General features: G+C 36.3%; 1 protein-coding gene across 1 annotated transcript in view; it reads right to left on the minus strand.

Moving 5' to 3' along the window:
- Window positions 1-6,433: 6,433 nt before the first annotated feature.
- The window catches only part of LOC145664886 (uncharacterized), a 47,743-nt gene continuing 31,382 nt past the window's right edge, over window positions 6,434-22,794 (minus strand). The window contains exons 2-3 of the mRNA XM_081731942.1: window positions 12,979-13,124; window positions 6,434-6,670 (exon numbers count right to left, since the gene is read on the minus strand). Of these exons, the coding sequence (XP_081588068.1) occupies window positions 6,515-6,670; window positions 12,979-13,124 (302 nt within the window). The 3' untranslated portion in view covers window positions 6,434-6,514. The remainder of the gene's footprint in view (window positions 6,671-12,978; window positions 13,125-22,794) is intronic.

A 22,794-nucleotide genomic window follows, 5' to 3' on the forward strand; every position in this document is an offset into this window, starting at 1 on the left:
ATATATATATATATATCAGGGATGCAAATAAGTAACAAAAATTAACTAGCCCAAGAAGAAAGCTACTGGTCCACATCCCACAATAGAAATCATTTACTTACCTTCGGTATGATATTAAATACTCGCCTGCATAGATGAACTAATCCCTGCATGTTATTTGCATCCCTGATATATATATGAATGAAAAAGAGAATGAGAAAAATAAAAAAGAGAACCCAAATGGACAATTATTAAAGAAACAATAAACAATATTAAAGATGACTACATTGAGATTTTTGTAGGAAAAAAAATGACAAATTAGCGCAGCATCACTTCATAGCCAAATCCCAGAGCGACTACTTCAAATACACACAGTAGAGACTTTGGATGCCAAATCATGCTTAATTATAGTTGATTTTGAAGAAAACTACTACTGTATTATTCAAGATGAAGTTTAAGAGTAGCACTGGACCAACATTCTACTCAACTGCGCAACATTCTTATCTTTTTAAGTGCAACATCCTAAGAGATCCTGTAACTTCTATCAAATGTTTCATTATGTTGTGTCAGTGATATGTTAAAGCACGACACAGTTATATTTTATGCTTTCCAAGTTATTCTTTAGAAGTATGTTAACTATGTTTTTCCTCAGATTAAACACGTTATCTACTTTGCAGATGGGTTAGAAGCCCAATATAAAGACTGTAAAAAAACCCTTTGTCAACTTGTGCCTGCATGAGTGATTTTGGATTCACTTGTGAGTGAAACTACACCTTGTTTCAAAAAGAATATACGTATTACGAAGAATTGTTTTGTCCAAACTATCGATCGCTGCGCCTCGGCTCGGCTATTGGAGAAACGAATACATAGTCTAGTTTATATTAATAGCCGCTAGATGTCAGTTGTCTTGTTTTGCTTGGTAACTGTCAGATGTTTAAAATGGCTACTCCGCAGCAGAAATCATTTTGTGTTCTCGAGTTTGCGAAGTGCAATTCCGTGATTACAGTGCCAAGACGTTTCAGGTTGAGGTACCAAATTGATCCTCCGAATGGGTAGAACATTCGCAGATGGTATCGACAGTTTGTAGATACAGGATGTGTATGTAAAGAAAAGAGTCCTGGCCGCCCTCGTGCTCCTGAAGAAAATGTTGCACGAATTCAAACTGCTTTCCAACCTAGTCCTTCAAAATCAACTCGTCGTGCCAGTCGAGAATTACAAGTGCCGACAACAACAATTTGGCGTGTTTTGAGACGTCGGTTGGTTATGAAGCTGTACAAGTTACAGCTGTTACAAGCTCTGCGTCCTGATGACAAACGCAAACGTGTGGCATTTTGTAACGAGATTCTGGATGCTATTGACAATGATAACACTTTTGCACAACACATCGTGTTCAGTGATAAAGCGACTTTCCGTGTTAGTGGTCAGGTAAACAAACAAAATGTTCGAATTTGGGGCCTACAGAACCCACATGCAGTTATTGAACATGTACGAGATTCGCCCAAAGTCAATGTGTTTTGTGCGATATCCCGATCATCTGTTTACGGCCCATTCTTCTTTAATGGAAACACAGTTAACAGTCAGCAGTATCTCGCTATGTTACAAAACTGGTTGTTTCCGAGGCTGCACGAAGACAACTTCATTTTTGAACAAGACGGGGCACCCCCCTCACTGGAGTCGCTGAGTGCGTGAATATCTGAATGAAACTCTACCGAACCGTTGGATTGGTCAAGAGGCTGGTGACTTAGCATGTCTTAGCTGGCCTCCACGGTCACCGGATTTGAAACCCTGTGACTTCTTCCTGTGGGGTTTCGTTAAAAACAACGTTTATGTACCACTACTCCCACAGAACCTGGAAGAGTTGAAGAACTGGATCCGTACTGCCATAACATCAGTGGCGCAGGACATGCTTGCCCGTGTATGGGAGGAATTTGAGTATCGATGTCATATTCTTCGTGTTGCTGATGGAGGACATATTGAACATCTGTAATTTGAACTGTAATTTGAACTTGAGAGGTTCGTAAATATGTGTGTAAAATTTCATATTCGTATGTCTTTTAAAGTTTAATAAATATATGCATTCGAAATACGTATATTCTTTTTGAAACAGGGTGTATTTTGCCATAAGTCACGGCAAAAATGTTTGCGATGGAGATGCTGAAATGTCTAGCGAAACATGCTAGTTTACAGAGTCCGCTGGATGACCAAATTGTTACTGTTGCCGCTTTCTTCGAATTTTGTCAAACTATAACCAAACGCTTTTTTATGCTGGAATATGTTGGAAACCTTCGTCCAATACTTCAAAAGAGATTGTAAAAGCCATAACGTTGCAAGAGATGCGTGAAATTCATCATTATGAACACATCAGCTTGTTGAAACTTGAAGTCAGTCGTGTATCTCATTCACTCTAAATACTTGAGCACAATCGAAAGACATTAATCTTTTCATGTGAGCAATTTCTTGCGTGCATTTCTGAAGAGTAATGGTGGATTGGAAAAATAGCTGAGAATTCACAAGAACATCGTGATTAATGTGAATTTCCTTCATTTCTATGGGCCCAAGAAAATGTTTCTCTGGCCAAAAACACCTGACACATGCTGGATTCCATACGAGAACTGCATCATTAATATGGAGTACCCAGTATTTCAACTGGTACTGGCAGAAATTACAGCATTTCTGAAGAAGAAATTCAAGCTACTGAGAAGACCTTCTCTGAAATTGGTGATACGAGATCTTAGGCTCAATGTCTCAAATTGCTTACAATTAACCAAACATGTATATGTTACAGTAGGACATCGAATAACCGGACGTCAAAAATCCGAACGCGGTACCTAGAAGCTAGTGACAGTACACTAATTGAGTTTTCTTTGTGTGAAGTCAATGTTTTTACAAAAGCTCATTCATATGTAATTATTTGTCATACATATTTTTATTTTCCCTTAGGCCTATAAAAGTTAAGTTTTAAGTACGAATTACAAGAACAGTGTAATTTAGTGTCCGAGCAGGTTCTTCAGAAACATTAAATGTAAATAGTCTTACGTACGGTATTGTAATTACTGTATAATCACTGTATCAATAAAAGAGCATACCGTACAGTATATTTACGCCTAAATGGCATTTTCGAAAATGGGAACAATTTGAAAATCCGAACTACCTGTGGTCCTAATTAGTTCGGTTTTTCGACGCCCTACTGTATTTGTGTATTATATTGTTCAGTATTTCTTTTGTTAAATCAAACAGCACTATATAGGTTGCGTAATAGGCACATATTTTTTAAAAATAACTATAAATTACATTTAAGGAATGGTTCCTACTTTCTTATTATTATTTTTTTCATAAAAGCCATTAACTATGATAAAGGAACATACTTAGCCATGAAAGTCGTATTGCTAGAAAATTAAATAATATGAAACTTTTCTCTCTTTCCTTCAACATATCAAAAAACACCCTCCTCATTTTTTAATATGGTAAACAAGAATACCAGAGCTACTTATTTTGAAAATTGGAGGTTAATGTTCGGTGGGCGTTTTTCAGAGGTAATTGCCAAATTTTGCTATTTTTTCTTCTTTTTTTCTCTTTGATGACAAAATTCATTTGCTTAACCCCACTTGACAAGTTTATTAGTACAATGTTTTAAATACTACAAATTCTAAGAATATTTTAGTGGAAAACCATTTTCAAATAGCTTCAATATCTCCAGAAATCTAGCGGTTTCAGTACTTTAAGTCGAAGGTGGACTTAGGTACTTTTTGCACAAAACCCCCAAATTTCGAATGGCTCCTACAGCAGTCCCCTTTGAGGTAGAGTTGTAAAATTTGGCAGGTGTGCTACGTTAGGATACCACAACACAAGTACAAAATTTGAAAAAAATTTAAAAACATATGAGCCACATTTCAGTTTCAAATTTGGTGATTTCATATGGAATGAATACACATGAAAGTTATTCTCATGTGTATTCATAGGTAATGACACAATAACACTTTCATGCAAGAGTTGTCATCTATGAACCGTTGTTTCTTATACCATGTTGGCAATACTGATAATCCAACCACCTCAAATTTTAGTTTCATTATCTGTTAGTGTTAATGTATTTGGACAGGCATAATTCCACTTGATTGTATTATTCCTGTAATATTGAACATTTAAATTCACTTTCTCATAGTGAGCCATTGGAGGAACTCGACATTTGAACACCCTGTATCTCGGAAACGGAGTGGCATCAGATCCATGTTTATAGAAACATTTTTACTTATTTGAATGTCCGCAATCACGTCGTCAATTTTGACCATGCATTTATGTTACACCCTATATTATATTATATTATATTATATATATATACAGGGTGTTAATGAACTATACCGACAAACTGTCTGAGAATTTCACACCCTGCATAGAATACTCTGTACATCCATTGAACATTAATCAAATGTGCATTTTTGGTCTGCATATGCATGACTTCCTTTACGCTGATAATGACCACCATCCACAGTTTCTGGAATTTGAAATAGGGCCTCTTGAAATTTGGCTTTTTCACGACTTTCGACAGTCCTAGCTCTGAAACAATGCACTTTTCCCCACAGGTCCATATGAACTTTTTCTCTTATTTTGATGTGAAGAATCATCTCTCACAGTTTGTCGGTATAGTTCATTAACACCCTGTATATATATATATATATATACTGCCAGTACTTTCATTAATCACTTCACTAGATAGGGAGGAAAGACGTAGAGAAAAACTCAAACTTAAGAACAGTAACTGTTATCTCTGAGACATCCAAATAGGTGCCATGATGGAATTTTTCTTCCTCTCCCTATCTGATAAACGTTTATCGAAATCCCTTGTATGAAGTATTATTTTAAATTAACAAGAAATATAATGTATGTACAAGGGTAAGTCAGATAACTTCCCCCCATTTTTCTCTCGAAACAATGGGCCACACAAAACATCAGTTTAATGCGAGAGCCATCCATACGTTATTTGGTGACGTACGACAAACACACTGCAGATGGCACCGTCGCAGTCGCAGTGCTAGAAGGAAGTTCACATGAGCGTCCCATTCTGTAAGTCCGGCAAGTACGGAGGTTCGAACAACCAACACTCAGCGGTATTATCAGGTATTGACAAGGCTAAAATATCCTGTTTGCACCAAGTGGATCTTCTGCTTCTAGACGACAATGCGATATCATACTCGGCGGTAGCAATATATATATATATATATATATATATATATATATATAGATAGATAGATAGATAGATAGATATAAATAGATAGATAGCTAAACATCTTGCTGTCCCAGTTCGGAGTGCCTTGTCCATCCGCTGACTTCGAACCCAGCCACTTCCATCTCTTTCTGCCATCGAAGGCTCTCCTGCAGAGGACTTTGGAATCAATGACGAGTGAAAATAGTATGAAAGAGTTTTCCGTATGCAAGACATACATTTTTTCCAAAAAAGGTTTTTAAACCTTGTAAAGCGGTATGACAAACGCATCAAGTCCTTGGTTTTTGTGTGGAAAAGTAAAATAAACCTTGTTTTTTTTTATTTTTATTTATTTATTTTCAGTACATTATTGGTCTTGGATGAACATCTCTCGCATGTATAGTCCGCAGCAAAAAACCTGCAACATGAGCATGTAAGTTTATTGCGAAAATACGCCTAACATCGAATGAAATCAACATAACGTCTAAGTGGCACGAATCACGACAGGAGAAACCTCGGCATCCTCCCCTGCATACTTATTTTGGAGCAAAAGACTTCGTCGTTTCCCAATAAACTTACATGCTCCTGTTGCAGTTTTTTTTGCTGCGGACTGTACATATACAGGTATGTTTTTTGACATTAAATCAACACTCATAACACAGTTTGCTTTAAATTTATTCTAAAGTTTGTACCATACAAGTACTTTTCTTTGTATTGTTGATCTCATTCTTTGGAAACTTATTACATATGATCTCACCTTGTAAAAGAATTTATTACATTAAGTTTATAGCATTACATTTTGACAACGAATATTTCATTTTAAAAAATTCCACAGGTGGATCAGCTATCTGTACGTAGTTCATAAAATTTAAAGAATATTCACTTTACAAAGAGGACACTTAAACATAACAAAGCTGTATCCAGAATATGGCATCGTATCATTAATATTTCTAACTACGCTACATTATGTTTTTACAAATCATAATAGCAAGTGCATTTACTATAGTCTCTTGTTATTTATAAAATGTAGAAAATAAACTAGTAACAACAAAGTAGCTGGAAGATATATGCTGGAAAGAATTCACTTACGGAAGTATGTAATTTGAGTAAAAATACGATATTTAAAAAAAAAAAAAAAAAAATCACAAGCTAATTACCAAATACATGTTTTATAATATCAAAGGCTATTGTTGAGATTTATCTTCCGATACATTACTACGCTTATGAATAAGATTCACTCATTCAAGATATTTCAACTTTTTTTTTTTTTATTTATTTATTACAGTTTCAGTAAACGTAACTTACAAAAGAAAAAAAATCAAAACGCTGACGTAAGTATTACTCTTGTTTCTCCGTTCGAGTACTCGACTCAAGCACACTTTCATCAGTGACGTAGCCCATAACCATCAAATATTTTTTAGCAGCTGCTGCTTTGGCATCCTTCTTCGTAGTGGAAGCTTTATCAGGAACGAAGGTCTCACCATTCACTATGACCTACACCAGTAAAAACAAAGAAACAATGTATATTTTACGTCTCTACATGAATAATAATTCAAAAGCTACGAACAAAGTCCAGTGGCAGTAAAGATACGAGCAGAACGACATCCACATCCACTAGTTGCGATGTTCCGATAGATTTAACTTTGTGAGCAATTCTTCAATAGTGTTCTGTGAAATATCGCCCCACATCTGTAGTTTGAAATTACCAACATGAAATTGTGAACACAAAAATAGATATACCGAGCGAATCAAAAGTCCCTTGCCATAGGCCAACTCGGTAATTATTGAAGATATGAAAAAAATGATAAGACAGCATTTTGATTGCCAAGTGTGGGTTGTCAATCTGAAATTGAATTTTCGTAATTGGACCAACCGTTTAAGCTCGACACTGGTATAGCACCCAATAACAAAAGAAAATGCAACGTTGCCACGTCAGTGGAGGACAAAACGGAATGAAATAATCTGGAGCGTGAAATACCCTGGGCCAAGGAGATTAGAAAGGGGAGAAAATTAAAGAATAAAGGAGCAGACCTATTTTGCAGGGCCCACGACAGTGGCGTCAGCACCACAAGGGGGAGGGGTAAGAGAGAAGGTATACGAGGAAGACAAACAAATGAAAATAAGTCGTCTTTTCTGACAGGTTTACTGTACATGTTAGTGAGAAGAAATGTACATACCTCACGCACTCTCGGCACGGCACGGCAACGCATAAACCGATGGCTAGTCCCGAATCACAATTTACATACTACTACTCCTACAGGGTGTCCAATATACAATGCAATCCGGAGTTTGGGATAGTAGAACTTTTGAACCTGAAGCGATATACAAATAATGGTTATACCAAAAGCTTATATTTTTTTAACTAGGAAGCAACGATTGAAGTACACTAGAACCATACAGTGTTGCCAGATGTGGCTTTTTTTTTTTTTTTTTTTTTTTTTTTTTTTTTTTTTTTTTTTGCAAAAACATGTAAATTGATTCATAACTCACACGTATGCATGTTCTGTCGTTAATTTTCAGTTTGGTTAGTTGGAGTAGCTTGGAAACTATAGTGTGTTTGTCTTCCTCGTATGCCTCTTCTCTCCTATCCCTGCCTCTTGTGGCGCTGACGCCACTGTCGTGGGCCCTGCAAAATAGGTCTGCTCCTTTGTTCTTTAATTTGCTTCCCTTTCTATTCTCCTTGGCCCAGGGTATTTCACGCTCCAGATTATTTCATTCCATCTTGTCCTCCACTGACGTGGCAACGTTGCATTTTTCTTTCTTATTGGGTGGTATACCAGTGTCGAGCTTAAACGGTTGGTCCGATTACGAAAATTCCACCAGTTTAGACTGACAACACACCTGGCAATCAAAATGCTCCCTTATCTTTTTTATATATATATATATATATATATATATATATATATATATATATATATATATATATATATATATATATATATATATATATCTTCAATAGTTACCGAGTTGGCCTATGGCAAGGGACTTTTGACTTACTCAGTATATTTAATACTATTTGTTCGATTTCAAGAATAATATAGTAAGATACAATACAAGGTTATAGCGTTTGAAACGTATATAATTTGCGTTTGTAAGCCAGGTGGTTAGTTGGCGAAATTGTCACAAGATATTAGTTTTATAATTATAAAGTGGTTTCTTTCTTTAGCGATTAGTTTATCTTTAATTATAGTATTTGGTCTAGGAATTAATTCGTGCGGGTGGACAAGAGATGGCGCAACGAACGGAGCGTCCCACAGTTCCGTGTATCCACACATGTGTTGCAAACCCCTGTCATCGCGTATGGTTCGTAGTATAGGGCAGTGGATTAAAGCGTCAACAACACCAGTTTGTAGTTAAGTGAACATGGCGCAATTTGTGCCTGATAAAGTGTTTTTGCGGTGTGTCCTGCTGCATTACTTTAACATGCAGAAAAGTGCGACTGAAAGTCATCGTATTTTGGTGGAAGTGTATGGTGACCATGCTCTAGCTGAGCGAACGTGTCAGAAGTGGTTTGCACGGTTTAGAAGTGGTGATTTCGGCTTGGCAGACCAAGAGCGAGCTGGACAGCCAAAAAAATTTCAAGACGAAGAATTGACAGCATTGCTCGAGCAGGATTCGTGTCAAACGCAGGAACAACTTGCAGCAGCATTAGGCGTTGATCAAACAACAGTCTCCAAACGCTTGAAAGCCATGGGAATGATTCAAAAGATGTCACATTGTGTTCCACATGAATTGAAAGACAGAGACGTTGAAAGACGAAAAACCATTTGCGAATTGCTGCTTCAACGACAGAGCAGAAAGGGGTTTCTGCATCGAATTATTACGGGTGATGAGAAGTGGATCCATTACGAGAACCCTAAACGAAAAAAGGCATGGGTGAAACCAGGTGAACCAGGTCCATCACAACCAAAACGAGATATTCACTGTGCAAAGGTTATGCTGTGCATATGGTGGGATATGAAAGGTGTAGTGTACTATGAGCTGCTGCAACCGGGTGAAACTATGAATGGAGAACGTTATCGACGACAATTAATGCGTTTGAAGCAAGCTCTGGCCAGAACACGACCAGAATGGGAGAACAGACATGATAAACTTATAGTTCAACATGATAACGCTCGCCCACATGTCGCAAAACCGGTCAAAACCTATTTAGAAAATGTCGGATGGGAAGTTTTACCCCACCCGCCGTATTCACCAGACGTTGCTCCTTCGGACTACTACTTGTTCGATTGCATGAACAACGATTTGATTGGACAGCGGTTTACTTCTTCAGAAGATATCGAAACATGGGTCTCTGACTGGATCGCTTCCAAGGATGAGGACTTCTTTCGCCACGGAATCCGTACATTGCCTGACAGATGGGCGAAAGTGGTGGCTAGCGATGGACAATATTTTTCTTAAGGTATTTATGTATTTTGTGTTTGTACTAGAGCTTCAATGTGTGCGTACCAACCGCACGAATTAATTCCTAGACCAAATATATAATGGACAAAGCTGGTGTAATGGAGAATGACACCTCAGAGTATCATCCCATATCTGTTGTGGGTCTCCAAACATTACGATCTTTCGAAAATCGCTAGGTTTAACCTGAAATATCTCAAAAGCGACCAATTTGAAAAGTATCAAATTTGAACAAAACAATCGTTATTTGCGTAGTAACTAGTGGTAAAAATTTGATCACTCAGACTTGACTAGTTTTAGCGTTGCTTTTCTTTTTATATCGCGAAATCACAGAAAGTGATGTACTGTGGAAATGTAATAAAAGAACTATGTTGTAAATCAAAATAATACACTAGTAACATTATCCTAGTATATTTTCTTTATTTGTACAGTTCACAATTAGGCAAACATATCATTTCTGAAAGAACGAAAAAAAAAGTTGGATTCCACATAGTTTTTCCACTGATATTGAAACTTCGACCTGCAGCAGTTAAGGACTTTAACGGTGATAATTTTTATTAGGCTCTTATTAATTATCATCCACACTTTGCCATTATCTGGAAAGGGTTCTGGGGTCATGAGGATGAAAAAAATCAATTGCCCTAATTTGTTTCTTCAGTTTTCCCAATCCACAAGTCCTTGTAGCAAATGTAGGCTACGATATTTTGTATTTTCAAGGACAACACACTAACTGGATCCAGTTTCTACTTTGTATTCCTATCTCTGCGAGATCCATCTTAATATTGTCCTCCCATCTGCGCCTAGGTCTTCCTAATGGTCGTTTTCCGGTTGGTCTTCCTGTTAATACTTAAAGGCGTTCCTACTATCTTCCATTCTAGCTACATGACCTGCCCACCTGAGCCTCCTAGATTTGATGACCCTAGGACTTCCTTCCAGAATTGTTGTACCAATAAAGTTATTTAAGTTTGGGTATACATAACATTCGAATTTTGTTTGAATTAGAGACACAAACTGATGAAATGACCTTGTTTGTGGAATGTACTTGCAAGAATTAAATCTCTGTTTGTAATGTCATGCTGTTTGATTGCATTTCTGATGGTACATAAAGTATAAAATGGACAGAGTTGCAGTCAACGGAACTCTTAGCTTCAACAAAGCCAGCCGACTGGACGGACGGACGGACGGACACACACACACACACACACCAAAAAAAAAAAAAAAAAACAGAAAAGAAAAAACGGACCATGAAAACTAATCAAATCTCAATGATCAAATTTTAACCACTCATTACTACGCAAATAACGACTCTCGTGAACATTTGAGACTTTTTCACGTGTGTCACTTTTGAAATATTTCAAGTTTAAACAATGCTGATTTTCTGAACATCGCAATGTTTCCACAACCCTAAGAAAAAAAGAGACTCAGGTATTAAACAATTTTTTATGAAGTAAGTGAAAAGAACAGACAGTTTTATTTTTTACTTTAAAAGTTTTAATTTAAAAAATGACAACTTGCACTTTGTAAACTTTAACTCTCAACAATTTCTTTTTTCGGTATTTGTAGTGTAGCAGGCTTAAATGTGCACTGGACAAAAACATTGTGTAATGCTCTACTTCGTGATCGATTACAAAATTGTATTTATAATTATTTTTTATTTACTGTTTTATAGTTTCTTGTGTTCTGAAATTTCTTATTTGTGATGTTCAGTCGTTTATTCATTTAATAAGTTATTCTATATTGCTTCAATGTATGTATCTTACAAATTTTATACAGGCATTAGACAACTTGGATTTTAGTCTGCGCCATAAATTTACGATGTTATCTAAAAAGAAAAGAAGAAAAATTGTACGGGATAAAAAAAGACAAGAGATTAAGGAAGATCCTCGAACTATACATATGAAATTAATCGGGACGCAATTTTAGAAGTTCTTGGACCCTCATAATGTTTCCTTCCAACCCGATGTTCCTGATTTCTATTGTATAGCTTCATATTAATGTACCCTCAAAATTTTAGTTTCTGTAATGAAGTTTGATAGGAATGATTCATGTATGGTTTTCTGGATTTTATCTTCAATGTCGTTCTGAGTAGCTCATTTACGACCTGTAAGTGATAGGTGAGGATATCTATTAATTATGTTAATACCTTTGAAAAAACTTGTTGATGATTACGTGGAGTGGATTCTGAGTTTAACGTCCCGTTCAGCAGCGAGGCTATATGAGACGTGGATCTACTGATTAACGTGGAATCCGAACCACATGAGCTCCCGCCGGGAATCGAACCCGGGACACCCACGCCAAAGGCGCGTACGCTAACCGCTTAGCCACGGAGGAGCTCTGTTGATGATTACGATAAATATAATTATACTATTTGAATGGATTTTGGTTATTGCGTTATTAAAGATGTTTATATAAGCCAAAGAAGCAAGTAAATAAGTAATTAAAGAATATTAATGAAATGGCATATATATTATTACTAGAGATTCGTTCAAAACTAAATTGTCACACATGGTCGTTAATCATAGACTCAAGGTACCTCATAATGTTACGTAACCTAATCTACCTAGTTAACTAATATACCGGTACTTACCTGGAAATTCTAACCTATCAACTTAACCTAAAGCACAGAATTAAAATACTTACCTGTCAGTGATGATTGTTCTGTTTAAATGTATATTGGATACATGGGTACGTAGTGCTATACAATATGTGGGCCTGTCATTGGTTATATAGTTTCATCTGATTCGTGGGTGGAAGCTTTTGTTCCAACGGACTTGGACTCTGATAAAGAAGATCAGATGCGTTATACAATACTTTGCAAGATTTCCTCTTGCTGGCGACCAGATTATGGGCTGGTGCCATCTCGTGGTGATAGCTGTTTTCTTCATGAATACTACGAGATGTCATCTTTACAATATGTTTGATGTGCACCTATTTCAATTTCATTTTCTATGGAATTTCAGTGGTTCGATGGGCTGCAGACTTTCGATACTTCTGGAAACCATATGAAATTAATAATGAACCACCATTGTCTGCTGTCTTTCAGCTCCACACAGCAGAAGGAGTGCAGTTCAATTGTACCTTTAAATCTCTTTCAAATGGATTTTGTTTGAAATCGACACCTTCAAAAATAACGAACCTACAGCGTTTGCCGCAAATCTTGGCAAACTGCAAAATTGGCGCATGCACTATAAAAAATGGCCTCTAAAAAAGAAACTGAACATCTATTAAAAAAAAAAGAATGCTTGTTTTCAATCCTCTAAATGTAGTACAAGTCTGTGTACAAAAATTAAAAATAATAATAATAAATCTTGTCAGCAACCATCATTGGTTCATTTGATATGGACTTACCCCTCTACTATATGGACAAAAGAAAATCTGTAGAGACAACTACATTCACATACCTTCATTAAGAATGCTTGGTTCGGAGGTTTTCCTATTTCTTGTGCTACTTCGTACAATGCTGAAGGCCATCCATTTCGGGCACACAGTTCATTCAAAATCGATACTGGATTTCTTCCATTAATATCCAATGGTTTCGGTTTCCTACCTGCAAATGGAAATGTTTTGATGTAAACAATACGTGTAATAAATGTAAAATTGGGTAAAAGCTGAAACTACAAACCACAACCAGAAAACCTAACTTCGAGCAGTTTCTGTTCAACAAGACTTCAGTAGAAATTGAACACTTATGGATTTAATTCTTTGGCACATTATTGTACACACTGTTCCCTCGCGCATCAAATCATTACGACTGAAAGTTTTTTTTTTTTAAAGTTATAATTTATTATTATTACTATAGTTTAGAACGATTAAATATAGTTCGTTATTTTTATTAATAAATTCCGGGGATTTCTCGTGTCTGTGTAAGATTTGTGAGAGTTATTTGAATAACAGAGGAATATTAAACTTATTGCGCAATTATTAATTGAAGAGTTTGATGCAATAAGGGCGTACGTCTGAAACATGCAGTTGGAGAAAAACGATGTTGAAAATTTAAGAAGTGTTTTTTTCTTACATAAAACAATGTAATAGGCAGCATTTTATTCCGATATTGAATTGAAATGTTACCAGGAGGCTAAACAAGCATGGCAAAAGCCACAAATACGTTTGATGCAAAAAGAACGTAAACTCGCATACGCCCTTATTATATCAAACTTCTCAATTGGAACCTATAAGTGTGTAGTAGGTTGAAATTTGAGGAACCTACAACGTTATGCATTTATAATATAAACACAATATCTAAAATGAGTTGAGTTGATTGTGAGTTTAACGTCCCGTTCAGCAGCGAGGCTATATGAGACGTGGACCTACTGATTAACGTGGAATCCGAACCACATGAGCTCCCGCCGGGAATCGAACCCGGGCCACCCACGCCAAAGGCGCGTACGCTAACCGCTTAGCCAAGGAGGAGCTCAATATCTAAAATAAATTAAAATGTTTCTACGTCTGTTCCTTTTTCTAAAACAGCATAAGCAGTGAATTAATATAGATTTTATTTTTTCGTATAAGGTGATACACCAGGTCAGCAATAGAGCGTTCATCTAAGGTGCAAGCGATTTCTAATTAGATCCCAGGTAATGTGAGTTTGTGGCAGACAACATCGTGTCCGTGAGTTTCCTCGGGGATTTCCCTTTCCTCACACATTCTCATTCCATCAATTATTTCATAATCATCACTTTCATCAATTACCCGTCTCCTTTGGCATAAACAGTACAACTGTCAGACAGTAAATTAAACATTTTATTTATTTATTTTTAAATTTTCTTTTATATAGGTTGGAGGTTGACGTAAGTCTCAAGTAAGAAGCGTCATTAGGGATCAGTAGCCTGACAGTCCACTGATTTATTAATTTATTTATCCATATTGTTGGATATACTACCAGGATCTATAGCCTTAAGACCGAGGGATGACATCCCTCGGCGAGCATATTATCTTTGTTAGATGGCCACATATTTTGATAGCACATCTAATATATTTTATAGATCTGTTTTATAGAACTGAGAAGTGTCGTTAATTGGAAATATTGCTTATGGTGTATCATGCTTTTGTAAGGCGCATATTAAATTGAGGTGCTGCTTACTCCACACACTTAAAGCCAGTAGTTTTACAGCAAAATAATATTTTGAGAATATGCCCTAAGAAACGACTAAACGAAAGCGTGAATTTAGAAACACTATATAAAGAATTTTCAGTTTTATCTATTAATAAATTGTATATGAAATCTGTTTTAATTTACATGAGAAATAATATAAATTGAATGGCAAACAATTTATCATGTATATGGAGTTAGAAGCAGGGATGTAATGGAGGGTATACGCGGATATACGGCGTATTCCCACCTCTAATTTTGGGAACTATCGTATAGCCACCTAAAATTTAGGAAGTGCGCGGATATACGTTACATTCGATCCATGGTACACTCACTTCATTGGAGGAAACAACAACTGCTTTTCACGTATCGCATTTCAAAGCAAAAAACCTTGTCGTCAGGTTGTTGCCACGAATGATGTCCAAATTCTTTTAAAATGTTTGCGTTTTCGGGGTGTGGGAATCGAGTTTTCCGAGAATCCCTTCTATAATGGAAAACAGCACACTGAACCTGCAATGTTTTGTCCTCAAGATGTCACATGCTCTGTCCCTACCTTCTGAAAGCTGACCTCTAGTATTATAATAAAAATAAAACCAAGGTGTTTCCAAATGTTTTTATTGGAAACTCTCTTGTTTCTAAAGATCAGTGGGAGATAAAGTTGAGCGGTGAATAGAGTGAGGAGTTGGGCCTATATTTATGTTGTTCTGTTTTGACATAGCGGTGACCACAATTTCACTCCTTTTTGATCCAAATTCAAAGTTTACCAATTTTATAGCTACAATTTCAGCGAGGTAATACAGGATGGATCCAGTTCTTTTCTAAGCACGGAAGGAGATTCCGAAAAAAATGTGCTCTTTACTTTAGTTCAAGGGTTAAGAAAAAATTAAATAGATATATTTGCGCCAAGAAATCGTTGATCTCCAAAAATAATAAAAAACGTCACCTATCACCATCGTTAACAATATCATCAACTACAACAGCGAACCTCGGATTAGTACTGCTCATTTGTAGCCGGAATTGTCATCAAAAAGAAAGGAGCGATTGATTTCGATACTCAGCAGCTAGTATTAGTAGTAGTAGTTTTTCCGCAAAATACTGGGAAGGGGTAAAATAAACATTTTTCTTTGTTGTTTCGTTTTCGTTCAGAAAAAATTTACGGTAAAAAAAAAAAAAAGTCAGGAAAGATTTGTAGTGTATGAGCATGTCACAACAATCCTTGATGATTTCAGTACAACCCTCACTTCGAAAATATTTGCTTAGTAGTGTGAGTTGATGAATTAAGAGTTGCTTCTCAATTTGTAAGATGTCGAAGAAGGTTTTAAAAGATTGGTTAAAAACGAAAAGAGACAATAATTGTGTAAATTCCGTTGACGAAAATATAAAAGCAAAGACATCAAGAAATAGCGAAGAAAAATCCAAAGAACATCTTAATTTGCCAAAAGATTAAGTACTTTTATTTATTTCATATTATAAAGGCTGTTATGACATCTCCAGTTGATGATGAAGATATCAGAGGGATAACGTCCTTCGTTAAAGGCATTGGAAATGATACTACTTGGGGCCTATAAATTTAGGTACCATTCCGACATATTGTCTGGTGTGAATGAAGAAAAATTTATCTTAGGATAACTGATCTGCAAAGGTTTTTTCACACCTTCTTGACCAATTATTATTATTATTATTATTATTATTATTATTATTATTATTATTATTATTATTATTATTGGAATTTACATCTGTGTGAACGGCCCTAGGTTTAACTTTCGCAGGAAACAACTGTTCGAGCAATTCTATTTTTAAATAATCGGTAGCCATCCATCCTCACTGGTTTTTCCAAGCTTTTCTTTGACAGATTAAGTGAATGCTGGAATAGTACATTAGCTTATAAGTCCAGGCAGTGTCTGACAGTGTACTTAAGCTTTAATAATTTAATGAGCAGTGATGAAACACCTTTCAATATCTGAGAAAATGTCTGATCACGGGAATTTATATCTACCTAGAGGTTGGGATGGGTACGAGTCGAGCTAAAACCCGACTCGACTCAAAAAGCGAATTCGAGTCGAGTCAAAGGTAATTTTCTCGGGTCGAGTTCCGAGCCGAGTCACCGTTTTGAGGTCGTTTCGAGTCGAGTCGAGTTTGAAAAATGGCTCACTCATTTAGCTCGTTTTGAAATCATTGCCTGATTAAACTGGAAAGCGAAAGCTATGAGAATTGTAAGCAGTAATATGGAATATTTTTAGTGTTGCTCACGAGGTGAGACACTGCTCGCATCTCGCCTCGTCCCGATTAACAAGACGACAATGGATTTTTTTAACGAGATAGTCTCAAATGTCGTGAGCACTAAGTATATACAGCAAGTATATACTGTAGTTCTGACTACCAAAACTGAGACCTGCACGGTGAAAGTTTTGAGCCGAAGCAGAAGCCCAAGCCGTGTAAGGATGTTAACCGGCTTAGCTCGGTTCAACTGAGCGAACAGCTCGAGCCGGCTTGGTTGAGGTGAGGCACCGACTCGGTTCAGGTGAGCCATCAGCTCGGTTTGTTTCGGCTCGTGTCGGTTTGGGTGGGTGAGTTGTTGGCTCGGCTCGATAGGGAATGAGCTGTGAGCCAAGCCGCTCGAGCCGTTGAAAACCCTAAACCCGGGCCGAGCAGTTTTGGTCAGCCGGACTCTAATTTTTAACGATTTTTGGTTCGATCTAGCATACTTGCTGCTCCGAAACTCAAACCCAGAACCTCGTGAATGATGTCCTTGCCTCTTCGACTTCACGACTACCGAGGTCAGCAGTCAACTAGTTTATAGTATTCAGATACAAACCACCTATCTTTCATGTTTATACACCGTGTTGTTGTTGTTAATAATAATAATAATAATAATAATAATAATAATAATAATAATAATAATAATAATAATAATAATAATAATAATAATAATAATAATAATAATGTTATAGTAGTAGTAGTATCATTGGTAATAATTATACTGTCATTGTAGGATACTTGAAGAAAGTACTTGAAACTACACACAGCATTTGGCTCGACTCGACTCGACTCGAAACTCGAGTCAAATTCGAGTCGAGTTGGATGAAATTTTTCGAGCCGAGTTCTAGAGTCGAGCTCACAGATGTCTGTTTTGAGTCGAATCGAGTTTCAATGAAAACTCGCTCGTGCCCATCTCTACCTAGAGAAACAAGACTTGCGTACATTCATATTTGCTTACTCGGTTTTAACAATAAAAAGGAACTAACTTAATAATTCAAATTTGAATTTGTAAAGTGAAAAAGCTCCCATTTTTTAGTTTACTAGACTTTTAGGAGGAGAGCATTTTTTGTCTTTATCTACAATGTATTTTTTCTTTTTTTCCAGGGTATGTATTTATTTTATTTACTTAACAATGACCACATGCCTCTCAGAGGCCATTTTATACTGAATATCTATCAACAATAACAATGGAAAGGATTTGGGAAGGAAAAAAACGGAATTTTTAAGTTTCACGTCCCACGATTGTGCCGGCTAGGCTAAAAGAGATAGTGATGATGAGAAATGAATGAAAATTGTGGAATGCATAAAGTGGGAGAAAGCGGAGAACCCCGAAAAAACTACATACACAGTGTTTGTTTTTCTCAAAGTTCACTTGGCGGGAGCTAAGATCGAACCAAGGACCCCATGAACCAGAGGTGAACGTTCTACCATTTTGCCGCCGCGGCCCCAGGGTTTGGGAAGGTATCGGCCAGCCTGTTTAGTAGGTAGTATCCCGACATTTGCCTGGTAGGACTAAGGAAAACCCTGAAAAACCCCAGTCAGGATGGCCGGCAGCGGCAATCGAACCAACTATCTCCCGAATACGAAGCCAAACTCTACCACTTGAGCTACTTCGCTCCGTAAGATTGTCGTTTGCGATTTTTTTTTTCTTTTTGAATTGCTGCTGACGAGAAACCTAAGCTTGGAATCGAAAGAAATTATTGGACTAAAGTTTTAGATGGGAATAGCAATACTAACAGATTCTAACCTGGCACTTAGAAGTACAACTACTTCTACAGCCTGGCCTGCTTAACGCAGAGAGCCAAATAAGATCTTAAATTAATCTATAATACAAAACGTAATCTTTTACTTAGTTTCTGGTTGATAGATTAAGTGCTTCGGTAACTATTCTCCAAAATACAGCTCTCCATCAAGATTTTTCTTCTTGTTACCTCATACACAAATCCAGCGAAAATATAACTATCTGATAACTATAAGGACCGATTTTTCATTAGCATTAAATGAAGAAATTCTGATTGGTAGGGCAACCATAAACTTTAAAAAAACATAACAGAATATTTCACTCATGGTTTGTACCTTATGTCTAGTTGTGCTTTATTCCTTCATTTGAAAACTGTGTTCTCAATTACTTGCTGCAAAAGAAACGTTTATTTAAAATGGTTTTGTAAAAAGGATACTCCAAAGATAGAAACCACCAGTAGATACGATAACAAGCAAAAAAGTTAATTACGCCGAAGTTGAAAGCTGTGTCCTTTCAGAGTCTGAAATTCACCATACTGTTTCTTCTAACACTATTAGTCTTTGCGCTATTAATCATCAGAGTTCAATTTTTTACACTTCCCCGTGCTCATAACTCGGAAAAAACGCCGATTTCAAGTTCGATGTAATAAGATTTTTTAGATTTTTTTTGCTTGTTTTCATGTCTACTACTTTCAACCTCTATGCCCTGTAATAGGAATTATGAAACACCTCGTATATACATATACATATCATGTGCGTGTGTGTGTGTGTGTGTGCGTGTGCGTGTGTCCAACAACGGATGGAACGTATATCCACCTAAAAAATTAGCATTACATCACTGGCTAGAAGTGTAATACAAAAGCATTTACTCACAAAAGAACAACTAGATCTGTAATACAATGTCACATTCATTATGTAGCAACAATTTACAATAAATTACTGTATCGATTCGGATAAAAGACTAGCGTAATATGAAAATCTACAAACGTTTAATTCATAATGGGTAGAAAATATGACAAACGAACATACTGAAGCAATATTGTAGAAGTAACGTCCAGTTTAATGTTATGTACTCATCGGCTGACTTAGAGAAACTGGCCCACACACAAGCATCTTATGTGAACATTTATCTCATAGAAATACAAATAACTGAAGTAATATTGCGAATCACACTCTCCGGAACCGGAAGACAGGACTTCTGGAAATTTGAAGCCCTATCATCCTTCGAATAGCCGGTATGTCGAACAGTATTGAAAATCTGGAACTCCGACTTTTTTCTCTAGACTAGGATACAGAACAACGTAAATAAAGGAAATTTAAATTTATCCGATTCCCATTGAGTACTCTTTTTTTTTTTAAATTCTCTGTTACATTCCTTTGGTATTTTGCAAAAATATTTTCGTATTATTATACCGGTATTCCATAATTTATTCTTTCTAAATTATATATATATATATATATATATATATATATATATATATATATATATATATATATATATTAGTGTGGTTCTTAATATGGAGAAAAATAAATTTAGGAATTTCCTTGGACTCACCCCCTAAAATGGTTCTATATGGGACCAAATTAAGCCAGGAAAAAAATTAGATCCATTGAGTAATTTTAAATGGTGCCCCAAACGACCTAAAGTTTTCAATAATACATAGTATATGGGGAAAAGCTGGAATAAACTCTTGTAATTTAGAAACGGCTTAAGGGAATGGAAAGATATCTTGGATAATAGAACTAGAGAAAGAGACCAACGTAATCTTGTATAACATTATCGTGGCGGCCATCTTGAAGTCCGCCATCTTGAACTCAGGTCAAAACTTTTAAATGGGAAGTGGGTCATGTGACATATCGTTTTGGGGTAGCACTTCACCAGAAATACAAATCTGATATTATTTTTAAGTTACCTATATTCATATAAGAGTTACTACGTGTAAAATTGAAAATGCTTCCATGTAATGTTATTTTATTGTAGTTATGGAACACAGATTTGTAAGAATTTTGGAAGTATTTTACATAAACTGAAAGAAACTGCTTGTTTCGCTATGAACTACAAATAAGTTTTTCCATCAAGATGATTCATAGACCATTATGAGGAAAAAGAAAAATTATAACTTGGAAGAAACTGAAATATCCCTTATTTATGTAGTATCTTTTTGGTAAGTTATGAATATTATTTGCTACATAGTTCACTTTGAGGCATATAGGAAAAGATTGTCTGTGGGCCTTTATTATCTGCAAAAGAAACTGTTTGTGCTCCTCATTTTTCGTAAGAACGTTGTTGTAATCTTCTACTAGTTACACTCCCCTTTCTGCACATCGTTTGTTACGTGGATGAATTAAACTATTGTCTTTCCTTGAAGATAGTCATTGTTATTTGGCCATGAAGTCGGATCACACTCAAGAAACCCTTTGGGTATTTTAAATCTGTCGAGGAAAATTTGTTTGTTGTAACAAAATCACTGATTTCTCTTTTCACAAGAATTTTTATGATATCATCTCTTGCGTCAAGCCTCTTTGCTGCTTCACGGTTTCCCCTTATAGTTTTAATTCTTTCAACCATTTTTTGCTTTTCCATTATGGTAACTACATCATCAAAAAATCCCAATGCTACGTGTTCCTCCGTCAAGTACCAGAGTCGGCGTAAAAATTTAGAAAGAACCACTTCAGATAATTCAGCATCTATTTGTCTTTAACTGTACAAGTCTTTCAAACATTGTAGATCTTGTAATGGTGAATGGGATGTTTGATCACATTTAAGCCAACTGTGAACATATAGTCGGATCAGCAAGTGCATACTCTCCGAAGACCCGTTTCTATTTGCGTCGTTAAACGAAATTGTTGGCGAAAGAGAAATATTTTAAATAGTAGCTTGCTTTTCCCATCCACCTTACATGGTGAATTGCTCCAGGCAAACGAAAGAAAACTCCTCAAGGAGGTATGCCACCCAAGAATATGATGGTCAGTTCTAAAAATTCCCTGTAATCTTGTCTGCAGTGTCCTGCTTCTACAAGTTTGATAGCAAAATTCAACACTTCATTTCATACATCGGAAATATTGTTTGTTACATCATCATCATCAATTCCTGGAATAAAGTTAGTGCAATCTATTCCAGACCACTCGTTCTGAAAACACTTCAATAGGAAAACGTCCGGTCCAGATACAAACGAAACACAACAATTATCAAATACACATTTTAAAACTAATTCATAAATGTGGTGTCTACAAGGAAGGTATAGAACGTTTTTTTGGAGCTACTGCTCTAGCAGAATGCAAGCACCGTTGACAAGATCCATATTACAAGGAGCAGTGTCACAATAAACTGCCTGCACGAACTTTACGAAGTTCCATTCTTCAAGCGAATGTACTATAGTAGAATCAATATGTTCTTCTCTTGATGACGACAAAATGGGAACACCAATTAGCCTTTCATGACCATCTCCTGTAATAATTATTGATAACCTGTCGGCAGTCTGCCAGTCAAATTCAGCAGTAGTTTTCCGTTCCAATGCACAACTAACGCACTTGATGCATTCTGTGCAAGTTCACTACAGGTTTTCTCTCAGCATCGATGAATGGAAGACCCATTTATTGCTAGTTCTTCTACATTATGCCTCTGCTGTCACTGTCAGAATATGTATTGCTGCTCTATGAGTGATCTTTTATCGATTAAGAGCAACATTAGTCTTTGGGTAATAAAATTAGTTTTTCCCCCTTTTACATCTCTTGGACGGTCCGCGCACACACGCATTCGTATTTACATTTTCTCTAACATTCTCAACTGGGTTTTCGTCTTCATTACTTGAACTGCTCCATGTCTTTTGGCGTATAATGTTCAAACAAATTATTTTCAGAAGTGCATTTTCTTTTGCGTCCCTCTTTCGTTTGAAGCCGTGCATATCCCTTTCAGTCTTTTCACGCCAAACTCATGTCTTTACTCTTTGTCGTGTAAGAATTATTAATCTGAAAAGGAGAAATCTCTTCACAGGTAATAATTCTTACATGACTAAAGCTATCTTTAAAATAGTGCCAGACTTGTGCTTCTGGTAAAACGATACCTCAAAACGATATGTCACATGACCCTCTTTCTATTTAAAAATTTTGACCTGAATTCAAGATGGCG

The sequence above is a fragment of the Thermobia domestica genome, chromosome 11, assembly GCF_964235325.1.
Source record: "Thermobia domestica chromosome 11, izTheDome1.hap1.1, whole genome shotgun sequence".
Classification (NCBI taxonomy): domain Eukaryota; kingdom Metazoa; phylum Arthropoda; class Insecta; order Zygentoma; family Lepismatidae; genus Thermobia; species Thermobia domestica.